This window comes from Scophthalmus maximus, chromosome 1 (genome assembly GCF_022379125.1).
Source record: "Scophthalmus maximus strain ysfricsl-2021 chromosome 1, ASM2237912v1, whole genome shotgun sequence".
In the NCBI taxonomy this organism is placed as follows: domain Eukaryota; kingdom Metazoa; phylum Chordata; class Actinopteri; order Pleuronectiformes; family Scophthalmidae; genus Scophthalmus; species Scophthalmus maximus.
The window spans coordinates 3,702,603-3,729,783 of NC_061515.1; the positions used below are offsets into that span (position 1 = coordinate 3,702,603).

General features: G+C 43.5%; 1 protein-coding gene across 1 annotated transcript; it reads left to right on the forward strand.

Moving 5' to 3' along the window:
* The first annotated feature begins 1,214 nt into the window (after positions 1-1,214).
* Positions 1,215-19,358, forward strand: ibtk (inhibitor of Bruton agammaglobulinemia tyrosine kinase). Its single transcript, XM_035628860.2, has 29 exons — positions 1,215-1,373; positions 2,145-3,081; positions 3,311-3,407; positions 4,032-4,156; positions 6,303-6,413; positions 7,130-7,300; positions 7,397-7,514; positions 7,749-7,929; positions 8,493-8,616; positions 8,901-9,078; positions 9,312-9,465; positions 9,663-10,050; positions 10,149-10,408; positions 10,505-10,591; positions 10,708-10,790; positions 11,089-11,126; positions 11,232-11,328; positions 11,472-11,573; positions 11,985-12,102; positions 12,605-12,665; positions 13,189-13,316; positions 13,615-13,727; positions 13,830-13,975; positions 14,146-14,264; positions 14,439-14,537; positions 14,688-14,843; positions 15,306-15,503; positions 17,246-17,378; positions 18,100-19,358. The coding sequence occupies exons 2-29, from the start codon at positions 2,758-2,760 to the stop codon at positions 18,223-18,225; spliced, it is 4,035 nt and encodes a 1,344-aa protein (XP_035484753.2). The 5' UTR covers positions 1,215-1,373; positions 2,145-2,757; the 3' UTR covers positions 18,226-19,358.
* Positions 19,359-27,181: the final 7,823 nt, after the last annotated feature.

Here is a 27,181-nt window from a genome sequence, read left to right on the forward strand (position 1 = left end):
GTAAATGTTTTGGAACAAATTCTCTCCTTTGTTGTTATCTCTGCACTTAGAAAAAATCTTCTCAGGCTTTCCTCCGTGGGGTGGGGGTCAAAGCTTGATTCAATCTCCTTGGTATAATAAGAATTGATCCGAGTGTTACTGGTGCAGATAAAAGTTTAGGAACTCCTGGATCTTATCAATGTGAAAAGGAATGCTAGCTCTAGTTTGTCCCTGATGCATAATGCAAAATTGATTTTTGGCAGCATTTTTTTTTTTTACGTGGTCTGCATTTCCATATGTCCCCTTGAGAAAAAAGACTTGAGTGGTGGCGTTGCGGTGAAAGCATTGTCTGCTGGATTTTACTTCTGAGAAGAAGAAAAAAATGGTGGATGTGTTGAAGCTTGAAAGGTGAGAGAGAGAGAGGGGGGGGGGGGGTGTGCTCATCAATATGTCATATTTGGAAGCCCCTCTGTTGGATCCCGGTGTAACCTTAGCTTCAACCCTTCCTTGACCCCTCTCCTATTCTTAGCCGGGGTCAATGTGACAATCATCTGGGTAATTCCATGACACCTGGATTTCGAGGGCCGAATATGATACTGTACCTAAAGTCCTGTCTGGTGAGTGTGAATGCAAAACTACTGTAACTGACATGATGTTTCTGTGGATTACATCCATCTGCCATGTCACCTTCAGTGTGGAATACTGTGGAATTTTTTCATCACACTATTTTTATTCCTCTTTTAAATACATCAAACCATCAACATCAAACCGATTTTGTCTTGTGCACGATTTAAATTCTACTTTTAAACCTGGTCTCTGCTTCTTTCAAATTTTGAAATATAGGATAGTGTTGTGAGATAGAATATGTAATATGCATTTCAGAGAGAACAGCATTAACACTTTATAAATGTTGACATAAGGTGTAAAATGTAACACTCAATTAATCCTAAATGATATATGAAATGTTAGATAGATTTATTTACAAGGTACAAAGCAGTTTTATTGTAATCCTCCTTACGTCTACGCTGTTTGATCGTGTTAATCCTAAATATTTTATGACTTTATAATTGTGTCTATAAATCCTAAAATATATATAATTTTTTAAAACCCCAGTGACGTCATGTATCTAGCAACAGCGCCACGACCCTGCCCTCGCAAAATCCAACCAATAGGACAGCGGCATGAACACGCCCCGACCAATCGCAAGTCTCGACACTGAGCGAGGGGTTTCTTACCCAACCTGCAGCCTTTCAGGCGTTCAATCCTGAAAGCCTGACACCAATTTGCACCAGCAGCAAAAAGCGCAAGTGTCGCTGGTAGTAATGACACAGTGGATGTTCACGGTTGACGCTACTTTCTCCACCATGTGCACTTCTTCCTTTATTTAGCGGCAGGTAAGAAAAACGACATGCTAACGTCCAGTTCGCTAAACGCTAGCTCCGCGCTGATGTGTCAGTTAAGCTAGCTGTCAGCTGTAGCATTAGCTCACGCTAGGTAAGCTAAGCTAAGTTAAGTTTGCTCATATTTAAAACTTATACTTTTTTTAATATATAGTCGATTTTGTCCTCACTGGGAGAAGAAGTGAACTGCCAAGTTTGGTATAATGCATGAGTCATTATTACGTGGCCCGATGTGTCACGTCGTCCTCCTTGGATGCAGCTTCTTTAGCTCTTAGCATGCTAGCTACATTTAGCTTTGTTTTTGGAAGCTCTTATTCGACTGAAGTCACTTCTTGTTTACTCCGTGATGGGCTGAACAGGAATGGAGCTGTCACGGAAAACTATATAAATATATATGACATAAAATATAAAACAACTCATGGTATTAAGACCGCTTACATAATCCTGCTGTATAGTCAACACACCAAGAAGCTCCCTAGTTAATGTCAGTGCCCCATCCATATGCAAACTATATGCAAAGTTAAGTAAGTTTAATAACCCTGATCTTGTCTGAAAAGTGTTTTAAAGCAGCTGTCTGCAAACCTGACGACTCGGCTGACCTGAGCTGCATAAGTCGGTCACTAGGTCAAACTTCTTCTGACCTTTGCACTTTGCATTTAAAGAAAAACGTGAATGTAGTTACGTCATCGTTGTTGTTGTTTTTCTTCCCCACTGCTATTTCTGATATTTAGTTGAGACACTTTTCTGTCGTCTTCCCCTCCTCAGGTGCACTCTACAATTATGGAGTTTTGAAGAGGAAGGTGGGAGTTTTGGGGGGAAAGGCGGCCTTTCCCCTTAAAGTCTGATGGTCGGACTGCTGGACAGGAAGGTCAAAGGGTTTGTGCCTTTTGTAAATCCGTAGAGGAAAAAAAAATAAAAAATCTATTTTTGCAAACACTTAAATGTAGAATTTTGTACAAAACACAGAAGAAGTTTTTGTATTTATTGAAGTCTAGATGTCAATGTATGCTGCGAGCACCTTAGTTCGCCGTGTTCAACGCGTGGTCGACATGGTGGACTGAGCGAGCCACACAAGGGCTCTGGGGTCGCTAGGGTGCGGTGGAACCTCAACACAAGCACAATTCTAGCGCTCCGAACCATTTTGACCGTTTGTTGACACGCTTTTTTTCCCCTATTATGTATTTTTTGCCTCCTGGAGAGCAAGCGCTGTTATAGTTTGCAATTTTTTTTAGAGACGGTGTTTTTGGTCTGTTACCTGATTTCATATTGGTTTTTTTTAGTTAATTTGCAATTGTTGGTGGTCAGTTGTCGGAGTAAGGCTTTGTAAAAACATAAAGGGAGTTAGAGGTCACTGTGAAGATTCAGTGGGGTGGTCAAGATGAGTGTGGCACCGCAGAACTGCACCCACAAATGCCGCTCACCGCAGCACGCAGACAACATCGTGGCGGCGCTGACGGGGGGCTCCGAGGGGAAGCTGCGGGCCTTCCTGTCCTCATACTGCCACAATGTGGCCACCCTGCGGGACGACTATGGCCGCACGGCCCTGCACATGGCCGCCTCGCTGGGAAAGAAGGCCACACTGGAGTGGCTGCTGGAGAGTAAGCACGCGGACCTGATGGCAAAGGATAAAGAATCGGGCTGGACCGCTCTGCACCGCAGCGCCTTCTACGGACAGATCCACTGTCTCATATCCCTTGTCAAGGTATTTGTTCAAGGTGGATCATTAAAGAAAAAATGTGCTGTCTGCATTTATTAGCTTTATTGACCGGGAAAATAAAAGGTGCCATTCACTAAATTAGTGAAATGAGTCCCAATATCACAAGACAAGTTGTTCCTTGTAATGTATTATTTTTAACACTTTCTTTACACAAGTGAAGCAAGAGAAAACTCTTTTTCCATAAATTTGACCATTTAAATCTGTTCTGTTTCAGCATGGCGGACTTCTGTCCACCCATGACAAAGAGGGTCTCTCTGTCCCGGACCTGACGATGAAGGACCGACCGACACATGTTGTGTTCAAACCCACTGGTGAGAAAAGTTGATGACTTCTTCAAGATTAAACTGTTTTACCTCTTTAGATTGTTCTCCTTGTCAAGAGTCACAAGGCTAAACAAGCATCATCCTGATTCATTCTGTTTAATGATGCATTTCTAACATGTACATGTAGGGGATTTAATTTTCACTGTGTTATTTCAAATGCCTAATATTGCCATCATCACAAGAGCCCGATTAATTTTATCATTTGGCAGATGTGAGCCTTTCACAGACATATTGGTATCGGCGTTTATGTCTGCCGATATGAAAACATTTATTTTACAGAATAAACAATGCAGAAAAGAAGAACATTCATGTTTGTTTTACGTTAAAAGAATTAGGTTTATTTTCTTAATTCAAATGATTTCGTTGCATTTGTGTTTACTTATTATTTATGGTTATTTATAAAAGCTTATGGTTAAACTGTAAAATCAAGCCTCAATTACATTTCTTTGTCGTAAGTGTTTGATAACAGCATCTTAGGAATCATTGCCCCTTTTTAAAATATATATTTATGTATTGCATATATATATCTCTATCCAATTTTTTTTTTTTACTCCCTAATATCAGCCCCCAAAAATCCATATCAGTAATCGTGTTTTTTCTCCCAAACTGCAGACCCAACTGAAGTATACACCTGGGGAATCAATACAAACTTCAGCCTGGGCCATGGGAATCAGGAGAGCCGGCAGCACCCTGAGCTTGTGGATGTGTTTGCAAGGACTGGAGTTTACATCAAGCAGGTGGGCTAATTACTAGAAATGTTCCGATACCATTTTTCCCTTCCTGATAGCGATTCCAGTTCCTGGACTTTGTGTATCGACCAATACAGAGTACCGATCTTAAACTAGTGCATAAAAAAAAAACTGATGATGGTTGCTATCATTGTTGTTTGGCCTCGCTCAGATTACACCCCTTTGAAAAACAGATACATACAGAGAATGAATGACACATAACTTCTTTAATTATGTGGTTTGACAGACATAACTAAAAAAGAACACAAATAAATAAATCTAGGAATACACAACAATTACCTCCTTTAGATAGCTGTTAAAAAATAAAATATTTCTAGTCTGTGTATTTCACAGTAACAGTATAAAACAACAGTATGGTGCATGTCGCCTTTTTCTCTGACTAATGCTGCACTACTGGTAATCATTTTTTCTTTGCTGCTCTAAAAACAGTACTTGCCATCGGCAGTACAGCGTAATTGCTGTTCCGGAGCAGTGACGAAGAAATGCTTTCCGGGAAAAGAAAATTGCACTTTTATCTGGGTGAAGCCACTTTAAAGATGTGGTATTGAATCGTTACATAGATTCCCCACACTCGTTGGCTCCCGATCCAGCACTTTCAACAGTGTCGGAGTCGTTTTCCTTTACTGGTATTGGAATCGGAAAACATCTCTACTAACAACAGTTGTCATGGCTGTCCAGGGAAGTGAGAACAGTGTTTTCCTCGCAGCACAAGGCTTCCCCACCCTGATAACCCCACTCTTGTCTGTTACCAACATGTATAAAAAAAAAAAAAAAGAAAAGCCAATTCACAGGGGTACTTCAGATGAGGCACACACCACCTGGGTAGACCAGCAAAACACCCCTTCCCCAGAGTCCTGTATTACACAACGTTCTCCTCAGGGAACATTAGCATTTGATTTTCAAGCTTGCCTCATACTTGACTTGGTGAATCCACAACATTAGTTACACTTGAGTTTTAAACTGTTCTTTAGAAGAGGAGGTTGATGCGATGTAGAACCACTTGTTCTTTGCTAATGTGGATTTGGGAGCCGGGGGTATCAGCAGTAACGTTACTTGAGTCAAACAGAGGGCATAGTTGGTGCGTTGGGCAGGGAGCGATTAGCTACGTCTTCTTCTGTATAGTCTAAACGTGTGACTTAGTCGAGCGAAGTCGGTGCGTGGTCGGGCTGTGCCAGCCAAGGCTACAGTTTCATGCGTTTGTCATTTAGATGCTCTCAGTGTGATTAATATAACTTAGCTGCTGGCACCGGCGCAGCCACCCCGTGTGTGTGTGTGTGTGTGTGTGTGTGTGTGTGTGTGTGTGTGTGTGTGTGTGTGTGTGTGTGTGTGTGTGTGTGTGTGTGTGTGTGTGTGTGTGTGTGTGTGTGTGTGTGTGTGTGTGTGTGTGTGTGTGTGTGTGTGTGTGTGTGTGCGCAAACCAGGTGATAGTAGATTAAGTAATGCAGAATGACTGCGTTAGATAAGTTTGTCATTTCAATCTATTCACTTGGCATTTGAAAGCGGGTTTTTGCATGTGCGGTAAGAAATAATTCATCTGAATCTTCGTGACACTTTGTTTGCCGCCCGTGTACAGAAGAAACTTCTGTTTGAGGTGTTTTCGGACCTGCACGGCTCGTGTCGAGTCATTTCATAAAGGCTCGTGGGGGACAAGTGGATCTGATTTCAATGACCACACAATGACCCAGTGGCACAGTGCACGCTCTTTGTCTTCCCTAGCATAATCCAGCAGGTGCAAGAGGTTAAATATTAATTCCACAATGACATGTTTTTAATTAAATGAACACACCGGTGTGTGTACGCATGTGTGTGTGTGGACGTCCACATCAATGTGATACTTCAGGAAACATCCCTGCGCTCTATTGAAGGCTTGAGGGTGCCGATGTATTAGTAATGATGTTTGCTTTTCCACTTGTGCAGTGGCCTTTTATTGGCGTAGTGTTTTACTATTACTACATGAGGGCTTGGCTGAAGGACGTGGAAAGAGACGCATCAGGGCCCTCAGCTGCAAGGTCAAAATTATAATGACAAGAGCCTCAATAATCAGCACAAACCAATAATACCTCGAAACTTAAAGCAACAACCGAAAACTCACCAACATGTTCATGTTTAATCTCCTCTCTCGCCCCCCCGTTAGGTGGTCCTGTGTAAGTTCCACTCTGTGTTCCTGTCCCAGAAAGGCCAGGTGTTCACCTGCGGCCACGGACAAGGAGGACGCCTCGGCCACGGAGACGACGAGGCTTATATGGTGAGACTCGTTATATAGGGCATCATTTTGGTGAAACCTTATAATTACAGTAAATGCTTCCTGCAGTACAGGAACAACAGGAAACATCTAGGACCAGTGTTTTTTGACATGACATCAAAAATGTTAGGAAGTTTTGGTGAAGGTTCAGTTTGAAGAAGGCCTCACTTGAGATGATGATTATCAATTGTCTATTGATGATGATTATCAATTGTCTATTGAACTAAAAAGGAAAAAATTGAGGCTGTCATAGCTTTAAAGGCCTGTAAGTAACTATTTTATGAAACAATTTGAGCCAGTCATGTTTTTTACAACTGATAAAACATGTAGGCTGCTCTCTGACCACAGCCACATAAGCACATTTCAGAATGTACATATTTTTATCGGCTCCATGGATTAAATACCTGAATCAACATTCTGTGTGCACCTGTTCTAATGAGTAGACAGAACATTACTGAACTGAAAATAAATTCATTGTAAAGTACAGTGATGAAGTGTTGAGGTGATATCAACTGCAGCTGCATGCATTAACATGAGCTTAACACAGCAAATGAGCAAATGAGGGGAACACAGCAGAAAATAATGAGGCTTCGTCGATGGCTTTTCAGTGACGGCATGCTAATAGTGATAAATCCCGACACTGAGCATGTAAAGGCTTTTAAAAAAAATCTATATACCTATTTACATTTTTTTTTCTAATCCATGTCACACTATCTCAGGTTCCTCGGATGGTCGAGGGTCTGACGTCCCACCACTGCTCCCAGGTGGCGGCAGCTAAAGACCACACCGTGGTTCTGACGGAGGAAGGATACGTTTACACTTTCGGCCTCAACACCTTCCACCAGCTCGGCTTAGCTCCTCCCCCGGCTTCCGCACACGTCCCTAAACAGGTAGGTTACAGCAGCAGGGCGGTGCACGTACCAACGGATGGGATTTTTGTTGTTTTGGTGTCCAAATTACATCTAATATTATAATCATGTGTACAGGTGTTCTCCAAGACGCTGAGAGGGAGGACGGTGATTGGTGTTGCAGCAGGAAGGTTCCATACGGTACTGTGGACTAAGGAGGCCGTCTATACGATGGGACTGAACGGAGGCCAGCTGGGTAAGTGTCAACTCTGTAATGTCTGCAAAGCCAATGGGAGAGAATCTATACTGCTTTTCAGACACTTAATATAACTGAACACTTTCACATTCACCGATGAATATGAAGCCCCAAAAAACTGGCACACTAGTGTAAAAGTGCAAGACAGCAAATGTTACCATGTCATTATTTTTATTTTTCATTGGTATGTTGATTTACAGTATATCGTGTTGTCTGTTGTGATTTAATCTCCAGGTTACCTCCTGGATCCGAACGGGGAGAAGTGTGTGACAGCCCCTCGGCAGGTGTCAGCGCTGTTTCATAAAGACGTCACCATAGCCACGGCTGCAGCATGTGATGGGGCCACGGTAGTGGTGACGGAGAAGGGGGACGTCTACTTGTTGGCCGACTACCAGTGCAAGAAAATTGCTTCAAGGTAAAAAGAAAAGAAAAACAACCCCGGGACTTCACTGCACTGTGAAAATCTAAAAGATTCACTTTGTCCTGTTTTATTTATTTTTTTAAAATTTATTTTATAGTTCAGAAAAATGTTGTCAGGGCAATTGATTGAGCAAGTCATCTCCAAACTCCTGTGTCCCATGGTAGTAAATTTGGGCACATTTCCTGTCGCAGCACAGACTTCATTCATAACTAACAATAGACGACATCTTGTGATGTCACAGCCAGCAGAGGCACTGTAGTCTCTGCATCCCCTCCATTATTCTACTCAAGCCTCGTTTGAATGACAGCCGATAGTAAATCAGCCACTTAACTGGAAACAGTTGTTATCAGTCATTCTGCTTTGCAAAGTGTATCTCTGTGAACATGCGTTGGCTTGAAAGGGCAATTATAATAGCAATAATTGAACGGTCACGCAATCATCAGTAATGATTATAATGAGTGTCTTACACCAAGTAATATCCATCCATAGACAAATGGATGTAATGCGGCACTTACATTATTCTTTCCTAATTATTGTTTTTGCTTTGTCCCGTTCAGGCAGCTCAACATTAAGAAGGTTCTGGTCAGTGGCGGCAGTCTGGACCACCGTGTGGACCCACAGATCCTGAATGAAGGAGGAGGGGAAAAGGTGGCCATCTTGGCGTTAGATGAAGCTGGGAGGGTGAGTGTGTTCATCAAGTAAAAGAGGAAACACTTAATTTGGCCGATGAAACAATAAAACTGTAGTTTAATTTCACTTCTACCTCAGTTTTTAAAGTTGGCACAGTGAGAGGATGTGTATCTTGATATTTTTAGAGTTGCTTTACGTTCTGCATTGTTATCTAACCTATGGCGTACACAGTTATACATAGCAGAATCCGGCCTATATGGATTCCTGCGGATGAACACGGTGACTAAGACTTAAATTTCCTCCCTTCATTTCGTTCGCTCCCCCTCTCTTGTCAGGTGTTCTGCTGGCGTTCCTGCGGCAGCTCGGTGAGACAGTGCAGGTGGGCGTATGGACGCCAGGTCTTCATGTCGGACATTGCTATCAGCAAGAACAGCATGATGTTTGTGACTCAGGAGGGGGAGGGCTTCAGTGGCGTGTGGGCTGGAGAGTATCGGAAGTACAGTGAGAAGAAAGGTGAGGAATTTAGGGACAAGGTATACTCAATCATAAAGTTTGCTTTTGTTTGTGTTTCTAATTATTTGAATCGATGCCTGACAAGTTATGCAAAAAGTCAATAGCAGCATAATTCAGAAGAGAAATAATGAGCGAAAAACGTTCATTAAAGCAGTTTTGTAAAAATTAGGTTTTAAGAATTGATTTCAAGGATCTTTATTTATCTGATTTACACGTTTTGTGTGTTCTCACAGAGGTCAGTGTGGAGGTTTGTGGCCATTCCGATTCCGGGACGCTGTATGAGCGAATCCGTTTGGAGAAGCTCCCGTACGTCCACAGAGCTGTCAGCATCACCATGGACTCTAAAGGCCGGAATTTTGGAGTTCTTCAGGCTGACCCCAAAACAAGGTGGGGGATCTTTCTTGAAACATAGAAAAAGTAGCTCACAATCTCTTACTTATTTTTATAAGTCTGTATAAAATACACCTGGCCTAATGAAAATAGATTAATCTGGTCCAATTGTCACTCAGCTGTCACAGATTATACTCATTGTTCCTTTGATTGAAAACTGACTGTACAACATCCTCCCTGTGTCTTTAATCCAGCTTGTATGAGATTCCCAGCATTTCACCCTCCTCCTTCTCCCAACACCTCCGGAGCCTTCTGGACGAGGCGGATGAAATGGACAGCATCCACGACGTGACGCTGCAGGCCGCCGGTCGCACCTTCCCGGCTCACAAGTACATTTTGTCCATGAGGTCCGAGTTCTTCCGAAAGCAGTTCATGTCCGAGTGCTGTGGGATTGGTGAGGATGATCTCGATCAGGAAGTGAGGAAGAGCGAAGATGCCATGGGCTGCGACTTGCTCATTTTGGAAAAAATCCCACCTGACATGCTAGAACACGCCCTCCACTTCATCTACACTGACTCCTGTGAGCTGCTGGTGCATGGGGCCCGGCCGAGGGTCTCAGGGGCCATGACGGGTCAAAATAAGGTGAGGGGGAAAAATGTACCTAATTAGTTAATAAACCATCTGACTAAGCTGTGGTTATTTTATGAGTCCTGCCCTACTCTCTCTGTCGCCTCGGTCAGGATTCGGAGCAGGAGAGGCTCATCAGCGGCCTGCGGGACTTGAACCTGAGAGGTTGTTCAGCACTTGAGGTGTACCGCTCCCTATCCCCTGCAACCAAAGGAGAGGTCGACAAGGCCAAGAGCAAGGGCTCCAAGCCTGGCAAGAAGGGGAAAGGAGTCAAAGGTGACCAGGCGGGAGCAACCGAAGGAGGAGGAGCCAACCCTGTGAAAACCTTGCAGGGTGTTGCCAAGAAGCTCGGCCTGGGCAGCCTGTCTGCACGGTGAGAGACCCCAAAGTGTGCCGTTCAACCTCCAGTCAAATTTGGGGATATTGTGTCATTTCTCAACAATGTTTTTTTTTCTTTATTCCTCGACAGACTGGACTGCGTCAAATACGAAAATGGAAAAATCATCGTCAATCACAAGAAGACTGGCAACAAACCCAAATTCTGTCAGAGGAAATGGTGAGCATACGAGTGGACATCAGCGGTCGTAGCCGTAGAATAGATTTTAATTAATACGTTCGATATGACAGTGTAGAATGTTTGATATATTTCTATTATATTTTGTGTCTCCACAGCTCCTACCTGTGTGATGTCACTCTGAAATCGGGAGATGGCAAAGAGTTTCCTTGTCACAAAAGTGTCCTCTGTGCAAGACTAGGTAAGCTGATGAGCTGACACGTCATCGAATGAAGATATTTATACAAAGAAACTATAGAGAATAGAAACTGTAACTGCAGGTTGTTATTTTGCAGAAACATTTGTTAAACACTTACTTAAATAAACTTTTATTGGTTATGTACCCGTTCACCTGTTAGCAGGACATCATCACTTTGCATAAATATTAGCTTCCTGTTTGTTGATGGAACTTTACATGAGACGGCTGTGGGACGTTTTCAGAAAAGAATATGAGAAACTGTGTGTTTACTTGTTTGTACCTTATATATTTCTTTCTGCAGAATATTTCAACAGTATGCTTGGGAACCCCTGGGTTGAGGTACGCCATGTTTTTTTATTCCTGTGTCACTGTTTTAAACATCCGTTTAATTCTGATGCAGAACTTTTCCAGGGCTGTTAATACAGATGTCTTGCGCCCCCTCAGGCCACATCCTGTAATGCACTGGAGATGCCCATCAGCTCGGAGATTCTTCAGGCCATTCTGCAGTATATTTACACAGACGAGTCTCCCGCCGTTAAAGGTGACTTCTCCAGTTTTGTGGCTGAAAGTTGTTGTGTTTCTGTGATTGTGTACTGATTAGGAGTCTTAGTTTTTCTAAATTTACATGAACAGTAAAAGGCAACCGCTAACAACACTTGATGTTCTCTTTCTTTTGCCTGGCAGAGTCCGTTAATGTAGAGTTTGTCTGCAGCGTACTGGTTGTGGCCGACCAGCTGCTCATCACCCGACTGAAGGAAATGTGCGAGGTCGTCATCACCGAGAATTGTATGTTTTAATTTGTCTGCACGCCCTCTACCCATCTTCTTTTCCTTTGCTCTTATCTATCACCAGCTCTTTTTTGATTTGTACGTAATGTTGCACTCAAGTGTTAACGCTATTCAGACACTGAGTTCCACTCAATCAGTCAAGATCTCACAAAAATCAATTTTTCTTTTTTTGAGTTGAATGAACTAATGAAAGGTTCATTTTTTGTTGTTGCTTATAGTGTTACAAATAGTCTTGTAGTTGTTATTAACTTTAACTTTTTAATTGTTCATTTCTGTTTACACATTACTAGATGATCATTATTACCCTATTTTTTTCCAATCCCAGATATGGAAAAGCTAAATTTAGGCACAGTTGCATCATTTTAGCCAAACTTGTTGTCGATTAAGCTGCTCGCTTTTCTCTCCTCAGTGACTCTGAAGAACGCAGCCGAGCTGCTGGAGTTTGCCGCCATGTACAACGCAGATCAGCTCAAACTCTCCTGTCTCCAGTTCATTGTGCTCAACATGGCCGCCCTGCTCGAGTCAAAGTGAGAACCAACTGGGGATTTCGACAGATCTTCTTGCCTCTATTACACAGCACTTTACATGACTTTTAAAAGGTTTATAGCATCACAAAGGTCCTGTGTAGAAGTATTTTTAACTCAATAAGTCTTGTTAAAATTGTTCAATGTAACATCTGTGATGGCTCCGCTTGCTGATGACACTAGCTGTCCAACTATATAAACACCCTGAAGCAAAATGGTGATTTTCAATAGGCTGAGAATCTGAAAAAACGTGTGAAGCTGTGAAAACAATAAAGACACAATATCAGAATTATTAGACGGCACTTATAGTTATACTGGATAAACTACTGAAGAAAATCAGAAGTCATTTCAACAATCTAATCTCTATACAGTAGATGTGTGGACATGGGGACTTCTGATCTATGCAGCAGGAGGAATGCAGGCACCAGTAGGAGAGAACTTGAATAGGTTTTCTCATCTTTCTCATCACGTGCCCTTTTGTTTGTTTGTCTTGCGCTGCCCTCAGAGCCCTGGATGTGCTTAGTGATGAAGTGCTCGTGGATCTCTCTGCAGCTTACAGGCAGATGGTGAGTCACTTCACTATTTGCGCATTGTTTATCTCTTGGATAAATATTTTTTTCCTTTACGATAATAGTTCCTTGGAAGTTGAAGAACAGAGTCTAGCACGGCAACAGTACGGTAGCTGTCAGATTTTGTTCTCGGTCTTATAGAGTAAGGGCTCTCGAGACTCGAACCAATCCATCGCTCCAGCAGTTGCTGGTTTAGTAAATGGTAGCAAGGGAACTGTGTAACTGTTGTTTTTTGTTTCTTGTATAACTTGGAGCCGAATGCAGCAACTTCTGGCACAATCTGCAGGGCTTCTGGGATTTATACAGAAATACACGTGCTCCATAAAAGCAGTGCAGTGTTTGGTTTGTTACAGAATACAGTCAAATGTATTGGGGGGGGGGGGTTACCAACCTTTTACCCTCTTGCATATTGTGATTGCAGTGTTTTTTAAGTTAGTCCTGGTTCTCATATCTTTACATAAATGTGTTCAGGGTCATGTTCCATAATGACTGATACCGTTGTCTCTTTTTTTTCTCCCAGATTCCGGCCATGCAAAGGAGAATCATCACTCCATTCAGTGGCGCCCCAGACCTCAGTGTTTATGGGGATGAAGATTTGGATTCGGCGTTCAGCCCAAAACCCGAGGCAGACCTGGATCACTCCAGCAGGTCCGCAGGCAGAACTGTGAAGTTGTTTTCTGATTAGGCTGCTGCGCAGAGTTTTATTTAATAGTCAACCTTAATTTATTCACTAAAAGAGAATTTAAACCTCTTGTAAACAAGCCTAGCCTCTGTGAACACAAATCGTTGCTCTTTTCATGTGGATACAGAGCCAAAAAAACACTTTTGACAATTTGATTTATAAACCTTAATAACTAGCTGTGATGACGGTAATCCCCTTTAAACATTTAAAACATTGTGCCCCAAAAAGTATGTGCTACTGATTGTGCACCATTGTACCCCACAGGGACGTCCTGTTTAAGAAGGCAAAGACGAAGGCCAAAAAGAAACCAAGGCGTCGATCTGACAGCTCAGGGGGCTACACTCTCTCTGATATCATCCAGAGTCCCCCTGCTGCAGGTACACTTAAAACCTTATCATGTACTGTATATACCATATACTTTTTAAAGCAACAGCTTGTTTGTTAGTGACATCTTACCTTTAAACACCCTTCCCTCTCAGTTGTGTCCCAGTGCCTGGTGAAGTCAGGCAAGGCGAACTCGACAGAGTCCCTGCAGGAGCTGCTCACGTCGGACTCGGAGGGCAGCTACATGGGATTGGGCAGCCCCCGAGACGTGCAGTCACCTGTCTTCCATGACAGAGCTGAGGTTAATATCTGACCACGGACTGCAGCCACGATGTATCGTTTTTATTCTTTTTTCAATTAAATGATCATGTTAGATTGATAGAAAAGTGGCTTCACAGCATGGACTGGTGGATATAAAACTCAACTGTACACTATAGTATAGGTAATATGTTTCTCATTTCCACTCTGCAGGATGAGAAAGCTTCCAGCCAGAGACTGAAGACTCCACCCAGCACCCCGACCTCCCTGAGAAATGGTCTTCCAACTCCCCCTAACTCTGCTTCACAAATCATTCCCAAGGTTCTGCCCTGGTAAGAAGGCTTTTTTTCTTTTTTACATTTACAATCTCAGTTTTCTTCCCCCCCTAAAAATAAAAAAAATAAAAAATCCACGAGACAGATGAGTTATTTTACATTTCACCCCTAGTTAATCGATAACTATTAAAAAAATGTATGTGCGACTGTTTGTTTTATTACGATCTGCAGCCCTGCTCGTCCACTGCCAGTATTGGACCTGAGAACCATCATGGACATGGAAGCCAACTCTCTGCAGACTCTTGGAGCAACTCCAAAAAGCCCTGGAAGGTATGGGAGAGCTGCGTCACTTACAATCACACTCTTATTTACAATAACAATTTGGAATAGTTGAGGGCCATACAAGTAGAAGGAACGCTGTACTGTTGCATATGAATGGATGTTTCCCTCTGTTCTCTCCGTTTCCCCTCCCGCTCGCAGTGTCAGCACCAGCGTCAAGCACTCCCCTGTTCCTACTAAACTGTCCCAGAAGCAGAGGAAGATGCTGGCCATGGCCAACAAGGAGGCCAGTGTGGAGTCAACCGCTTCCAAGCCGACCCCCACAGTTACCACATCCAAAAGCAGTGGGAAGGCCTGGTGAGTGAGTGAGCCCCGAATCTGAAGACCACTGTTGTCCACAGCTCACTGCCGTCATCAAATCACTTCCTGGGTTCTCTGGACGGGCTCACAGCCTCTCACTGGCTGCACAGTTTGAAATGAATGGAAAGAAAATCAGATGAGATTAGTTTGATGATTTGAGGTGGAAAATATATTATTTTTGGGGGGGATTTAAGAGTTCTTCACAACTTCATTAGTGCATACATTTCCAAGTATAGATGACTTCTTTTAAGACTTTTGTATTTTAATTTTTGCCATAATTTGAGAGACGGTATAGAGACAGGAAATGTTCTGGCCCGTCTCTGTGATTAACTACACTCTGTTTCCATTCAGTTGAATTCACAAGAAGTAGCGACATGGCAACACTCTTTTTCATTATTATCTTTCCTGTGAATTCATTTGTCACATATGCTCTTTTTGTCATGTCGTCTCTGTCGGCAGGGCCACGGCGGTTCAGTCCCCTCCCTCCCCGTGCTCGTTTCGGGCATTGCTGCAGGAGGAGGAGAAGCGCCTGATCAGAGTGGGACAAACGGGAACGCAGAGGGGTCACGGTGCGCCGGTGTCGCCCGTCACTCCTTCACCTGCTGCCAGGAGGGTCACATTCAAAAGTGAAAGCAGCGAGCCAGAGAGACACACTGGGTGAGTGTCACTCATTACTAACACACGGTACTGCTGGTTACCACTTGGTGACACTGTTGAGTTGTCTTCATAAAACTGCTGTAAGGTTTTTAGTTGTTTTTTTTCAAATCAGCAAACACATGACACGCACTTTATATTCAATATCCCTAATTAACTGTATGACCTCAGTTCTAACCTCAACACAATACTTAATTTAAGTCTTGTTTCAAGACAATTCATATACATCCTATTTCATTTTTTAGTTTCTCGTCATATCCCAAAACATTGGCAGATTAAAATCAGACATTAAAACATAAAAATGGAAAACTGGAAAACGTTTTTACGTCGGACTGAGTTTCAGATTGAGAGTCATGAGTCTCTCCGGTCAAAACGAGTTTAACAGCTCAGAATGACCCGAGTACAGCTGAGCCGACCTACGTGCAGCCACCGAGGTCACCCTGACCTTTACATCGCCAGCTGGACAAACACTACACTACACACACACACACACACTCACACACACACACACACACACACACACACTCCAATTACAGACTAGTTTTATGTCAATATGATGCCTATTTTTGAGGGAAAGAAATAAAAATACTTGCTTACTTCTCTGGGGTTTTTTTTGTAATTCTAGGTCTTCAAGGTTAATCCTCGAAGTCTTTTTTCTTCTTCTTTCTGTGTCTCTTTCATCTGTTAGCATACTTCCTCTGTGCTTTGTTTGCCTCTGCTTCAATTCTGCAAATGTTTCCAGCAGACATATTGAACCATGTGAGTCACTCTCGTGAAACCGGTGACACTAATCAGAATTGATAAGGGCAGACCTCACGTCAAAACGGATCATACAGAACAGGGAGCAGGTTTCAGGTTTCCTCCTGGTATTTGGATGAGATGGACGAGTTCAAGGCGCAGGAAGCAGCAGCAGCAGCACCGTTCAATCTGGTGTCGGCCTTCTGGGACATTGTTTCCAGGGTTTTGAGTCTGGTTTAATAGAAATGTAATCCTGGCGCTTTGATTGGGCATCCTTTTTTTCCCCTCTTTCTTTTAAAGATTCCTTGTGAACCAGGAATGAAACCCTGACACAATTCTTTCCCTGATAATGAATGCATGTAATCATGATATGAGCTAAAAAGGACCAAGAATCGGGCCCCGTGGAACTTTGTTCTTCGTGTTTTTTTCGTGTTATTATTTAAACCACTTTGGGATTGGACTTCTCAGTCTCATTCAGTTTTTCTGACTCTAACAATACTTTGTGATCCACTGTATCCAATGAGGATTGTCTTGCAGTCCTGTATCTAATCTTTTAAGTAGATCTCCTTTAAAAAGTTGTGTCAGTCCTGTGATTCTTACAGATGGTCTGTGACAGTCCAGACTGTGTGTGTGTGTGTGTGTGTGTGTGTGTGTGTGTGTGTGTGTGTGTGTGTGTGTGTGTGTGTGTGTGTGTGTGTGTGTGTGTGTGTGTGTGTGTGTGTGTGTGTGTGTGTGTGTGTGTGTGTGTGTGTGTGTGTGTGTGTGTGTGTGTGTGTGTGTGTGTGTGTAAAAAATGAATTTTTACTTCAGTCAGGTTACACAATCATAAGAGGGTTGTTGAAGCCAGGTGGACAGAGGCTGTGTTCACCCACAGCACCTTGTCTGCACTAGTCGATTCAACCTTTTCCCAGAGTCGTATTGCTTTCACCATCACAGCACAGTCACTGATACCCGTCCTCACTCTGTCTCTCTCCTCTCTCTTCCCTGTCACCCGTCTCTCCCCTCAGGCCCTGGGTCCTGGGTGCGGCGGGCAGCCCGCCCCTCCACTCCCCGGTGACCTTTGCCTCCATTGTGGAGGAGGAGAAGCAGCAGGAAGCCGCACTGATCCGCAGCCGAGAGAAGCCGCTGGCGCTCATCCAGGTAATGCGTCTTGTCTGTGTGCATTAGTGCTCACACACTCACCCACACACACACACACACACACACACACACACACACACACACACACACACACACACACACACACACACACACACACACACACACACACACACACACACTCCTATGTGACTGAATGTATAGCTCATGAGTGGCCTCTCTGTACTATGTGGCAGACATTGAAGGGCTAGTGAGCGATTGTAAAGCAATACACGTTTCCTTGCGGTACTCTAGCTGTCAGTTCCGCGTGTGCGCCGAAAAAAAATCTCAGCCCAGGCTCTGTAAATCGAAAACTAGAAAAACCGCACAAAGCTGCATGCAGTTTATAAACATCACTCCCCGACACATTAAGAGACGTGCTAGCAAATGGCGCTACATCTCATGGGCTTTTGCCTCGTGGTTGGCGCGTCGGTCTCCCATACACGAGACATTCTGTGCTAGTCAGAAATGTGGTGCCTCCAATTTTTCCCCGAGGCCTTCTCTGCTCCTCCCCAGCTGTAGCCAGGCTTCTGTCAGCACCTTCGCAGGACACTTTTTGTCGTTTTTTTGCGGCATCTTTTTGCCATTATGTAAAAAGGCTCTTATTATCATTACGCCCTCAGTGTCAGCATTTTCTCTCTTCCCCTAAAATCAAGTGTGGTTTTGATTCGCCACAATATCCCTGGCTCTTTCTCCTTTTTCCTGTCTCCTTGTGTCCTCAAAGATTGAAGAGCGGGCCATCCAAGACCTTCTACTCCACTATAAGGCGCGTGACAACCCCGATGAGCTGATAGTGGTGGAGAGGTCCTCCAGTGGTCCTATCGCAGCTCCGACCTGGAACAAACACTGACGTTCAACAGCATAGACCACATACCATCAAAGTGAAAACATCCCCCTGGAGTCGCCGTGGTGTCGTTGGCAGCGTCACTGCTGCAGTTTCCCGCTGAAGTATTGTCAAATCCTCAAATATCATCAGTCTGTGTTGAGCCCAGTTGGAGGCAAGGCTGAGGCGAACTCATGCTTCCCCTTCGTTTTATTGCTGCTCAACATTTTTGTTTGCGTGCACGTCTGTGTGAGTGTTGTTCACGAGTGAATGTGGTCCTGAAGAGATGTTTTTTTTTTCGAGCCAGGTATTACTTATGCATGTTTTTTTTATTTTATATATTTGTTGGACTCATGCATTTGTAAAAAGTAAATGACTTTCCCAAATGAAATATTAGCTATGTGAAGATGAAGTTGCCAAAGAAATGAAAAGAAACGGATACGTTGAAGCCACAAAATGGGTCCAAGCTACGATCACCTCGAGCGCTCGTGTGTTTAAATAACGAATAGCTCTCGGTGTGATTAAGAAAGTAATGGTGCCAATTATCGACCTTGGCAGAGCATCGGCTGTGATTAAGTTAAGTGAGGTGGTTACGGAGGCCGTACCTTTTAGTTTCTCCTCATGGTCCTTTTTGCCTTCCTGACACATTGTGTTTGTGCTTAAGCTGATTTTGCAGTGACACGGTGAACTCGCCGGAACCTGCAGATATGCATAAAAAAATGCATATTTAAATACATTTACTGTGCACCGTGGTAAACGCTCAGTAGGGTTGATTGTGTGGAAGTGGCTCTTCAGCATTTTACGCAGCCTCTAAAAGCCTTTTTCAAATTGTTGACAACACGCGCGCACAGATTCAGCAGCTAGAATATATTTTATTTATCATTTTCTTTATTTTCGTTGGTCGTTTTGTTCTCCAGGTTTCTGTTTTTCAGTCTGGAGCCAGTGGAAGCTGAGTAGATCCCTCAGCTCTGGACCACGTTACGTTGTCTTGAGATGACATTTGTGCGCGTGTCTGTCTGTGTGTGTGTGTGTGAGTGTGTGTGTGAGAGTGTGAGTGTGTGAGTGTGTGTGTGTGTGAGTGTGAGTGTGTGTGAGTGTGATTGAACAGGGATGTGAAGTGAAAATGGCATGCAATAAAAAATATCTCGCCTGTGCATTGACCCCAGTCTCCTGTCTGTATTTCACTTTAGATCACAAGTGGTTGGAGAGAAAGGAGTGGAGCATTTCATTCTCTTAATTATTTAATTTCTTTTTTAAGAGCAGAGACTCGGTCCTTCACCGACAAATGTGGCTCTCGCAGCATCTAATAACGATAACATTTGATCTGCCCGTCTCCTGACACTTCATCTGCCCGGCATGAGCGAAGGACCATTATGGAGTCTCGGCCTCTGATTAACTGCGACGACCCCGATCGGAGCGGAGGGTTCTGCGATTTAGAGGTTTGATTGGCCGTAATTACAGGTAGAGCATCACATCTGAAGTCAGGGGAGAGACGGCCTGTGGGGGGCAATATTAATTACGGATTAGGCTCCATTAGCTGGTGCAGAGATGACACATGAATTCGAAAAAAAACTTGAGCACGACTGCTCAGCCTGAGCGTCTGTGCCCTGAATCCAAATGTAGTGTTTCAGTTTGGAGTGCAGTGCCACATGACCTGTTTTAAAATAAGACTTTCAAGCATGAAAGAGCAGCAGCCTGAATAATGTACTGACGAATGCACTCGCTCCGGCTGGAGAGCAGGTGTTCATGTTCCAAATGTCCCCCCTTTTTTTTTACTTGTAAAAATTAATTTTGTAAAACACTGTTGTTCAATAAGACTAGGGAAGTGCTATTAAAAAATACAGTCCATTTAACTTCAATATTTAGTTTGGTTGGTTAACTTTGCATTTGTGCTCCAACTTTAAGTGTAATATGGATGTTTCAATCTTTTATATAATCCATTACTTTAAGCAGTTACCTGTTATTCTACCCATGTCAACCAACTATCGATTTCTTCAGCCAATAATAGTAACCATTTATTATTATATTCTATTCCAGGTTTTTACTCTTTTTTTTTCAGTTATAGCGAACAAATTCTACTGTTTAGCCACAAATTATTTTGTGGCAATTTTAACCATTTATCCTTTATGTTTATCTATTTTTTAAATGCGTACATTATTTTATTTTATTTTAATTATATTATTTATTTATTTTATTTATTTTATTTATTTATTTAAAGAATTTACAGGGAAAACAGCAATGAAAAAAACATGGTTAGAATAACATGGATAAGTTGCATGAGATGGAAGTAATAAAATAAAGAGTAAACCAAAGCAAAAGTACCAAAGGCAAAGCAAAGGCACAGACGCCTCCAAGCGAGGCAGAGGAGTTAAAGTAAAAGAAATAACCCCCCCCCCCCGAAAAAAAACATTAAAAACATAAACATTATTTCAGGTAGCAGCGTTGGAGCCAACCCCTGCTCAACTGGGATTCTTGCTGTGATGCAACAGTGCTAACCACTTTACCACTGTGTCGCCTTTGCTTGACGTACTTTCAAATAAATATCAGGTGAGCCCTGAACCAATCCTTTAGTTATGCAGCTATTGAAACTCCCATGATGCACCTCTCTCTCTCTCTCTCTCTCTCTCTCTCTCTCTCTCTCTCTCTCTCTCTCTCTCTCCCTCCCTCTCCCTCATGTATTCATCATCACACTACATGTCATTAACTTTGCGTCTTCTCTCTCCTGCAGTTTGTACTGTTCCTCTCTTGTCTTCTGCAGGCGGCTCCGAGGCCGGCGACGCTGGTTCTGTCGGAGGTCTCTTCGCTGTTAAAAGTGAGTTTATCTTCTCTCTCTCTCTCTCTCTCTCTCTCTCTCTCCGCTGTCACCAAGTGTTTGCTCACTGTGGGAACCGTTGGGTTTCTCCCTGTAATGCTGTAACGGCTCGGCCTTACTGTGTAAAGTTCACTGAGATAATGTATCCTGTGAAATAGCGCTATAAAAATAAAATTTGAGGTTTTTTTTTTTTTTAATCAGTTGACCTACTCCCACTAACTTTTCCTGGCAAATGCAGAACCCCCTCCCCTGGGGTACGAAGTACGTCTGGTTGGAAACTGCTGCTTTATATCACATAGCTTTGCAGAGCGGGGACGTGACACAGCAGCGGAGCATACTTGAGGAAGGTGCGCGCCTTCCTGTGAGGGGATGGGATGGTGGAGGACATGGGCCCCGGCCATGGGGCCCTTCCTGCCAGGCAGATGGGAAAGTCATAGGGCCGCCGTCCAGACGGCGAGGATAACTTCAGGATTAATTTGTTTATGGAGAAAAGAGGGGACGTGCTTAAAGACTCCGTGGAATAACTACTACACTCCCAACCCGCTCTGACTTGGAGCGCGCCAAAGCTCAATGCGCCACGGTCAAACCACCGCTCATGCAGAATGACTTCATCACTCATTGGGCGGCTTGTCAGTGTCGTCTGTCCGGCTCTAATGAGAGAACACGACTCTCAGGTCGTTCCCAAACCACTCTTAAGCTGAACGGACCAATCCAGTGTGCCTGAGAACAACAGGATGGAAATATGGCAAAGGAACAAAAAAGATTTTTTTAAATAGTAGTAAACCACCCAAACAGTTTATTATCAGTTTCCACAACTGGGAACTAGGATGTTGAAACCTGCAGATTTAAGATTTACTTTAGTTCACTTTTTCATGAAATGCTGTGGCATCATGGTTTTTCCTCCTATATAGAAAAAGAGAAAGATAAAGTCCTGTTAAAATAAAATAAAAACAAATGACATGAATAAAAGGTTTCATATCTGTGGATACCAGCAAACATTAATGCAGGAGGAAACAGAAAGTCGGGCTATTCTATAAAAATACACACTACTGATTAACTTGTTCTTTCATGTTTCTGTAATCTGAACTGGATCTGGACAGTAATGAAAAGGTTATTTTACACAACCAGGTCACATTTTTGATCATTATTTCTACTTAGGCTTTGGGAGGATGTAAAAAAAAGAAAAAAAAAGGAGCATCTCAGGAGTTTTATTAATAACTGCCAATCCCCATTTTGATGTTTTCAATTTCTTTTAAAAATGTTTTGACTTTCATAACAGTCCTATGTCGTTGTTCTTAAGCACATGATGAAAAAGGGCCCTAATATTTTGAGGAGTCCATTTTTTTCACCGCTAGGAAATATTTAATTTGTCTTTCTTGCGCAACGCTTTAGACACATTCCCCCGCACATATTTTTGTATCTCTGGAAACTCTGGACTCTCAATTTGATTTAAAACAAATGTGGGTTCAAACAAAGTTTGGCCTCACGGCTTCTCAGTCTGTGACGACCCGACTTATCGTTTAACATTTGCAGAAGGCACCGGAATGCGCTGTAGTTCTTCATCGGGAAGATATGTGTTCACACACTGGATAAGGTGGTTCACACTGTATGTATTTGATAACGTATATTGTGAGCTGCATCAGCCACTTCTACGACTAATAAGCCTGCCAAAAAGATAAAGGTTTCAAATATGCTAATACTTATTTAACATGTGTTTATATATATAAAAAGAAGGATTCCGACTTTGCAGAGCAGAGTACAAACGGCACAGTGGCTCTTTGAGCAGCAGTGGCGGCGAATGCAGGGCCTGTCATCTGTAATACCTTAAGAGTTACTTAAGAGTTATTCATACTCTGCTTTGGCTTGAATGTTTGACCCGTGGTTCATGGAGTCTTCCGGTCGCTCAGTCTCCCTTCGTATCCTCGGTCCGAGCGGGTCGATTGACCCGTTCAATCCTATTTGGCGGACATGGAGCCAGTTAGCCCCGGATTACCTGACCCTGTCGGCGGCCGTCACTCTGCTGGCAGCCTCACAAAGACCATGAGGGCCTCAGGAAGGGTCTTAGCCGGAGAGAGTGTGTGCAGGACGCGACGGCCTTCCTGCCGTCTCTCTCGTCGTTCAGGTGACGTGACAGGTTGTCGGTGTGACCGCTGCGTGGCCACGTGTCTCCTGGCACAATGGGCGCGGCCTCGTGACCTCTTCTTCTTTAGTGCCGAGCGCCAGGTGGACCTAAAGACAGTTGCTCCGAGCGCGTGGCAAAGTTTTCGGACACTCATGCCACCACGATTATATTTTGACTCCTGTCGGCACTATTCATTTCAATGCAGAACTGTCAGAAGACTTATGGACCGTTGCAGTCAACTTTCCACATTTTAACCGCTGGTTCTGTAAAAAAGTGCCCTTGTGCACGTTCGCGGGACATTTATCACTGTCGGCCCCTCTTATGTTTTCAAATACAAAGCTGCAGCCAGCGACCGGCTGCCTTATCTGAGCACGTAGACAGTAAAACCGTTTTCCTGGACGACAGTAATTTGTCTACCAAATGCTTCTAAAAACAATAATTAATACGTTATATTCCCCTAGTTTGCTCTGCACAAAACAAAGCCAAAGTTTAACGATGGGGTTGTCAGCAACCTTGTGCTGACAATAAGTCTTCAGAAAGTTGCTGCATCTGACCAAGAAGTTGTCCCACACATAATATACACTATAAATCTACATATTGCTGTATTTGTCACCTCACCTGTTTCCCCCTATTTCCAGCCTTGACGCTCACCAAAGCGAACTGGCTGCAGACTGTTGGGACATTTTCACTTGACATACACCTGCAAAAGAGGCACTGGTGCAATTCAACTATTAAAAGGTGCAATTACAGCGCCGCACATCATTTTATTTTTAAAAAACCCAGCACGCCTTGAAGACCCCTGGAGTGAGCGGTAGGGTGTGGCCGTCAGATGTTTGGCCTTCAGCGTGGTTCGGCGGTCACGGTGAGGGGGGGGGGGGGCGCGGAGGCTGTCATGCCGCGAAGCGCACGTTTGCCAGAAACAGTACATACAGAGCTGAGATCACAGCGTGTCTGTGGCATCTATTAGTCCCTCAAGTGCTTTAGCAGCAGCAGCAGCATTGAGCTCCTCTACCGTCTCCGGACCACAAAGAGCCCAGGACAGGGACGATTAGTCGAGATGGGGCCTCTCTCTATCGGCCTGTGCAACAGGACGCCCGCTGTAACTTTTCTGCCAGAGTAATATTGGAAACCAAGCAGAGCACACACACACACACACACACACACACACACACACACACACACACACCATCCACCCATTTGAGATCAAAAAAAGCTGGAGAAAAAAGAGGGGATCCTCTGTGCTGCTGTCACAGCCCCCGTTCAACCCAGAGCTACTTTCTTGTCGTTGGAGCGATTCTCCAGCTCTTTGTCCCTCGGGGGGTCAAAAGCAGTTTGACTGAAAAAGACTGTAAATCCCATGTCTGTGTGTTCGGCCTCTGATCCGCAACCAAAACCAACTCTATACCGTGAGCGGTGGGAATATCCCCCCCCCCCCCCCCCCCCCCACACACACACACACACACACACACACTAATGTGACCCATCCTGGAAATCCAGTTATCTTCTGTGAAGAGAGGACGAGGGCGAAGGGGGGGGGGGGGGGGGGGGGGGGGGGGGGGGGTGAGGAGACGCAGATGGGGGACGACAATCGGCGGGTCTTTGTTTTTCTACAGTTATGTCCTCGTTTTTTTTTTACGCTGCATTTAAATCCCTGGCTGTCATCACAGCCGACCCTGCACACAGGCCAGGAGAAGGGTTTCTTGCATTGTTTTTATCACTCATCGCCGCTCGTTGACTCCTTCTCCTTCCACTTTGTTCCTCTGCCGAGTGAAGTCGGTAAAAAAGAGGTCGAGCGTTTGCTGGATATCTGTTAACGAGACAGAATTACTCATAACTACACCGGAGGGACCTGAGGCTCGGTGTCTTTCTCTGGCTCACGCTGTAAAGGGGCAGATGCAAAAATAATGATAATCTTTATTAATAGGGCACTTTTCAAATGAAGATTACCGAGTGTCTTCTCAGAGGCAAAACAAAACCGTTTGATTTAAAAAAGAACAAATGGAGTCTGAAAACTTTTAAAATACAGTTGAAAAGAAATTCAAATGTAAATAAGTCAAATCTGGAAAGGCTCGATAAAAGTATGTTTTAAGAAGGGATCTAAAAGAGAACACTGACTCAGATTACCAAATATATATATATATATATATAATATCACACAACTCAGAATAAGTTCTATTGCAGGACGTACAATACCTACGACAATTCTTTTTGTCTTTCTTCAATTTAGGCTGAAGTCAGTGATGAATGACACTCACCTCAATATTCATATGGAAAGAAATGGTGTAAAACATATTCACTAAAATACACAAACAAAGGATGACACGGCCTTTGAAAATCAGCATCATCATAACCTCTGATAAGTTATTTCCGTTACTTCTGTCTTGTTGTTGCTCTACGACGCGTTGAACAGTGAGGGGACAGAAAAGTGTCATCATGAAGTAAAAAAGAGACTTTAGAGACGTCATTTTGGAAAATAATTATAATCAAATAGAAATGAATAAGAGCTCGTCATAAGGAGTTAAAATCTGCAATTGAAAAAGTGAGTAGGCGTGATTCACCACTGTGAAGCTGCTGCTGAACAATAATGTGAAATTTACCATAAGGAACTTCAGAGTCAGGTGGTCGTTCTCTGTCGGTTCATCCACTCAAAGGTTTTCATGACTAAACGTTAATGTTTTGGCAAATGTTTGCACATGAACCGATATTTCACTTGTATTCCTTGACGTCCAGATTCCTCTCAACATCAAACCATTACTCTCGTCGACGATGTGATGATAACCAAGGTTTAGTTTCATCTTTCATATCTGTCCATATATTTAATACAATCTGAAGTAGGAACACTGCGGCGCTGCTGATATTTGACACTGGGTCGAGCGACCTGAGCTGAAGAAGAACCGCTCCGAGGCCGTGGGGACATCACCCTCCATGGTCGATGAATCCAAATCACGCTGTCCGCTTAATGGACAGGACAGGAAAGCAAGACAGGGCTCTCTTTTTATCATTTCATTGGGCTGGACTGTCCAAAAAATGTTTCAAGGATCTCAGAGGATTAGAAGAAGAAGAAGAAGAAGAAGAAGAAATCTTTCACATACACTGGAGCATCGGGGAAACTGGCCTTTCATTTTTACAAAATGAATATAAACTCTTCGGACAGGGAAAGACATTAATAACACCAGAGGGAAAAGGATTATATATATACATGTGTTTTTTTCCCTCTGAATTCTTGCTTCCATTTCATTTTTCTGACAACATGATCCTACTCATGTCTTTCAGTGTCGGCCAGAGCGCAGTGAAGTCATCCCACAAATAGTATTTACACCAAACAACTTCATCAGCGGGGCTCGGCGCTGGGAGCCCGACTTGTACAGTGTGTGTGTGTGTGTGTGTGTGTGTGTGTGTGTGTGTGTGTGTGTGTGTGTGTGTGTGTGTGTGTGTGTGTGTGTGTGTGTGTGTGTGTGTGTGTGTGTGTGAGAGACACATTTCCAGATGTGGGATTCAATTTCACAGACCCACGATCAAACCTGTGCGACACACGCCAGAGGCAAAGGAATGCAAACAAGACAAAAAGTCACATTTGAAAAATGCACATTATCCAGCCAAAACTATTCATAACTATTTTCTCTCTTCTTTTTTTTGGAACTCTTAATATGTAGTTATTACTCTGTGGGATAGTAAACCCCTCAGTGCAGCCGACTGAGTCCCGTCCACGCAGAGGCCGAGCTCCTGTGTGTGGGTCTCTCCGGATTAACCAGGTGCAATGGAGTAAATGGGATAATCGGGGGTTTACAGATCTGGGCGGCTGTGGTGACGCAAGGCTTTACGCTGCCTAATTCTTTCATGGCCTTTTGTGCATCTTTGTGCTGATGCCTCCAGGCCCTGGGAGCCGGGGACTCGGACCCCCCCCCCCAACAAGAACTTCTGATTTTGATATTTCTGATGATAGATTTTCCAAAAACCAAAATCCTAACCCCCCTCCTACAGACGTAACCGTTTTACAATCAGCCATTTGCAATTTCACGCTGTATTGTGAGTGTTTATTGTGAGTAATG

What these genes read in the sequence shown, in the direction of transcription:
- ibtk (XM_035628860.2), top strand. Translation starts at nt 2,758, where the DNA reads ATGAGTGTGGCACCGCAGAACTGCACCCACAAATGCCGCTCACCGCAG. An exon ending in CGTTAGATGAAGCTGGGAGG is followed by an intron (nt 8,617 to 8,900) that starts GTGAGTGTGTTC and finishes CTCTCTTGTCAG; the next exon opens with GTGTTCTGCTGGCGTTCCTG. An exon ending in GAAGTACAGTGAGAAGAAAG is followed by an intron (nt 9,079 to 9,311) that starts GTGAGGAATTTA and finishes GTGTTCTCACAG; the next exon opens with AGGTCAGTGTGGAGGTTTGT.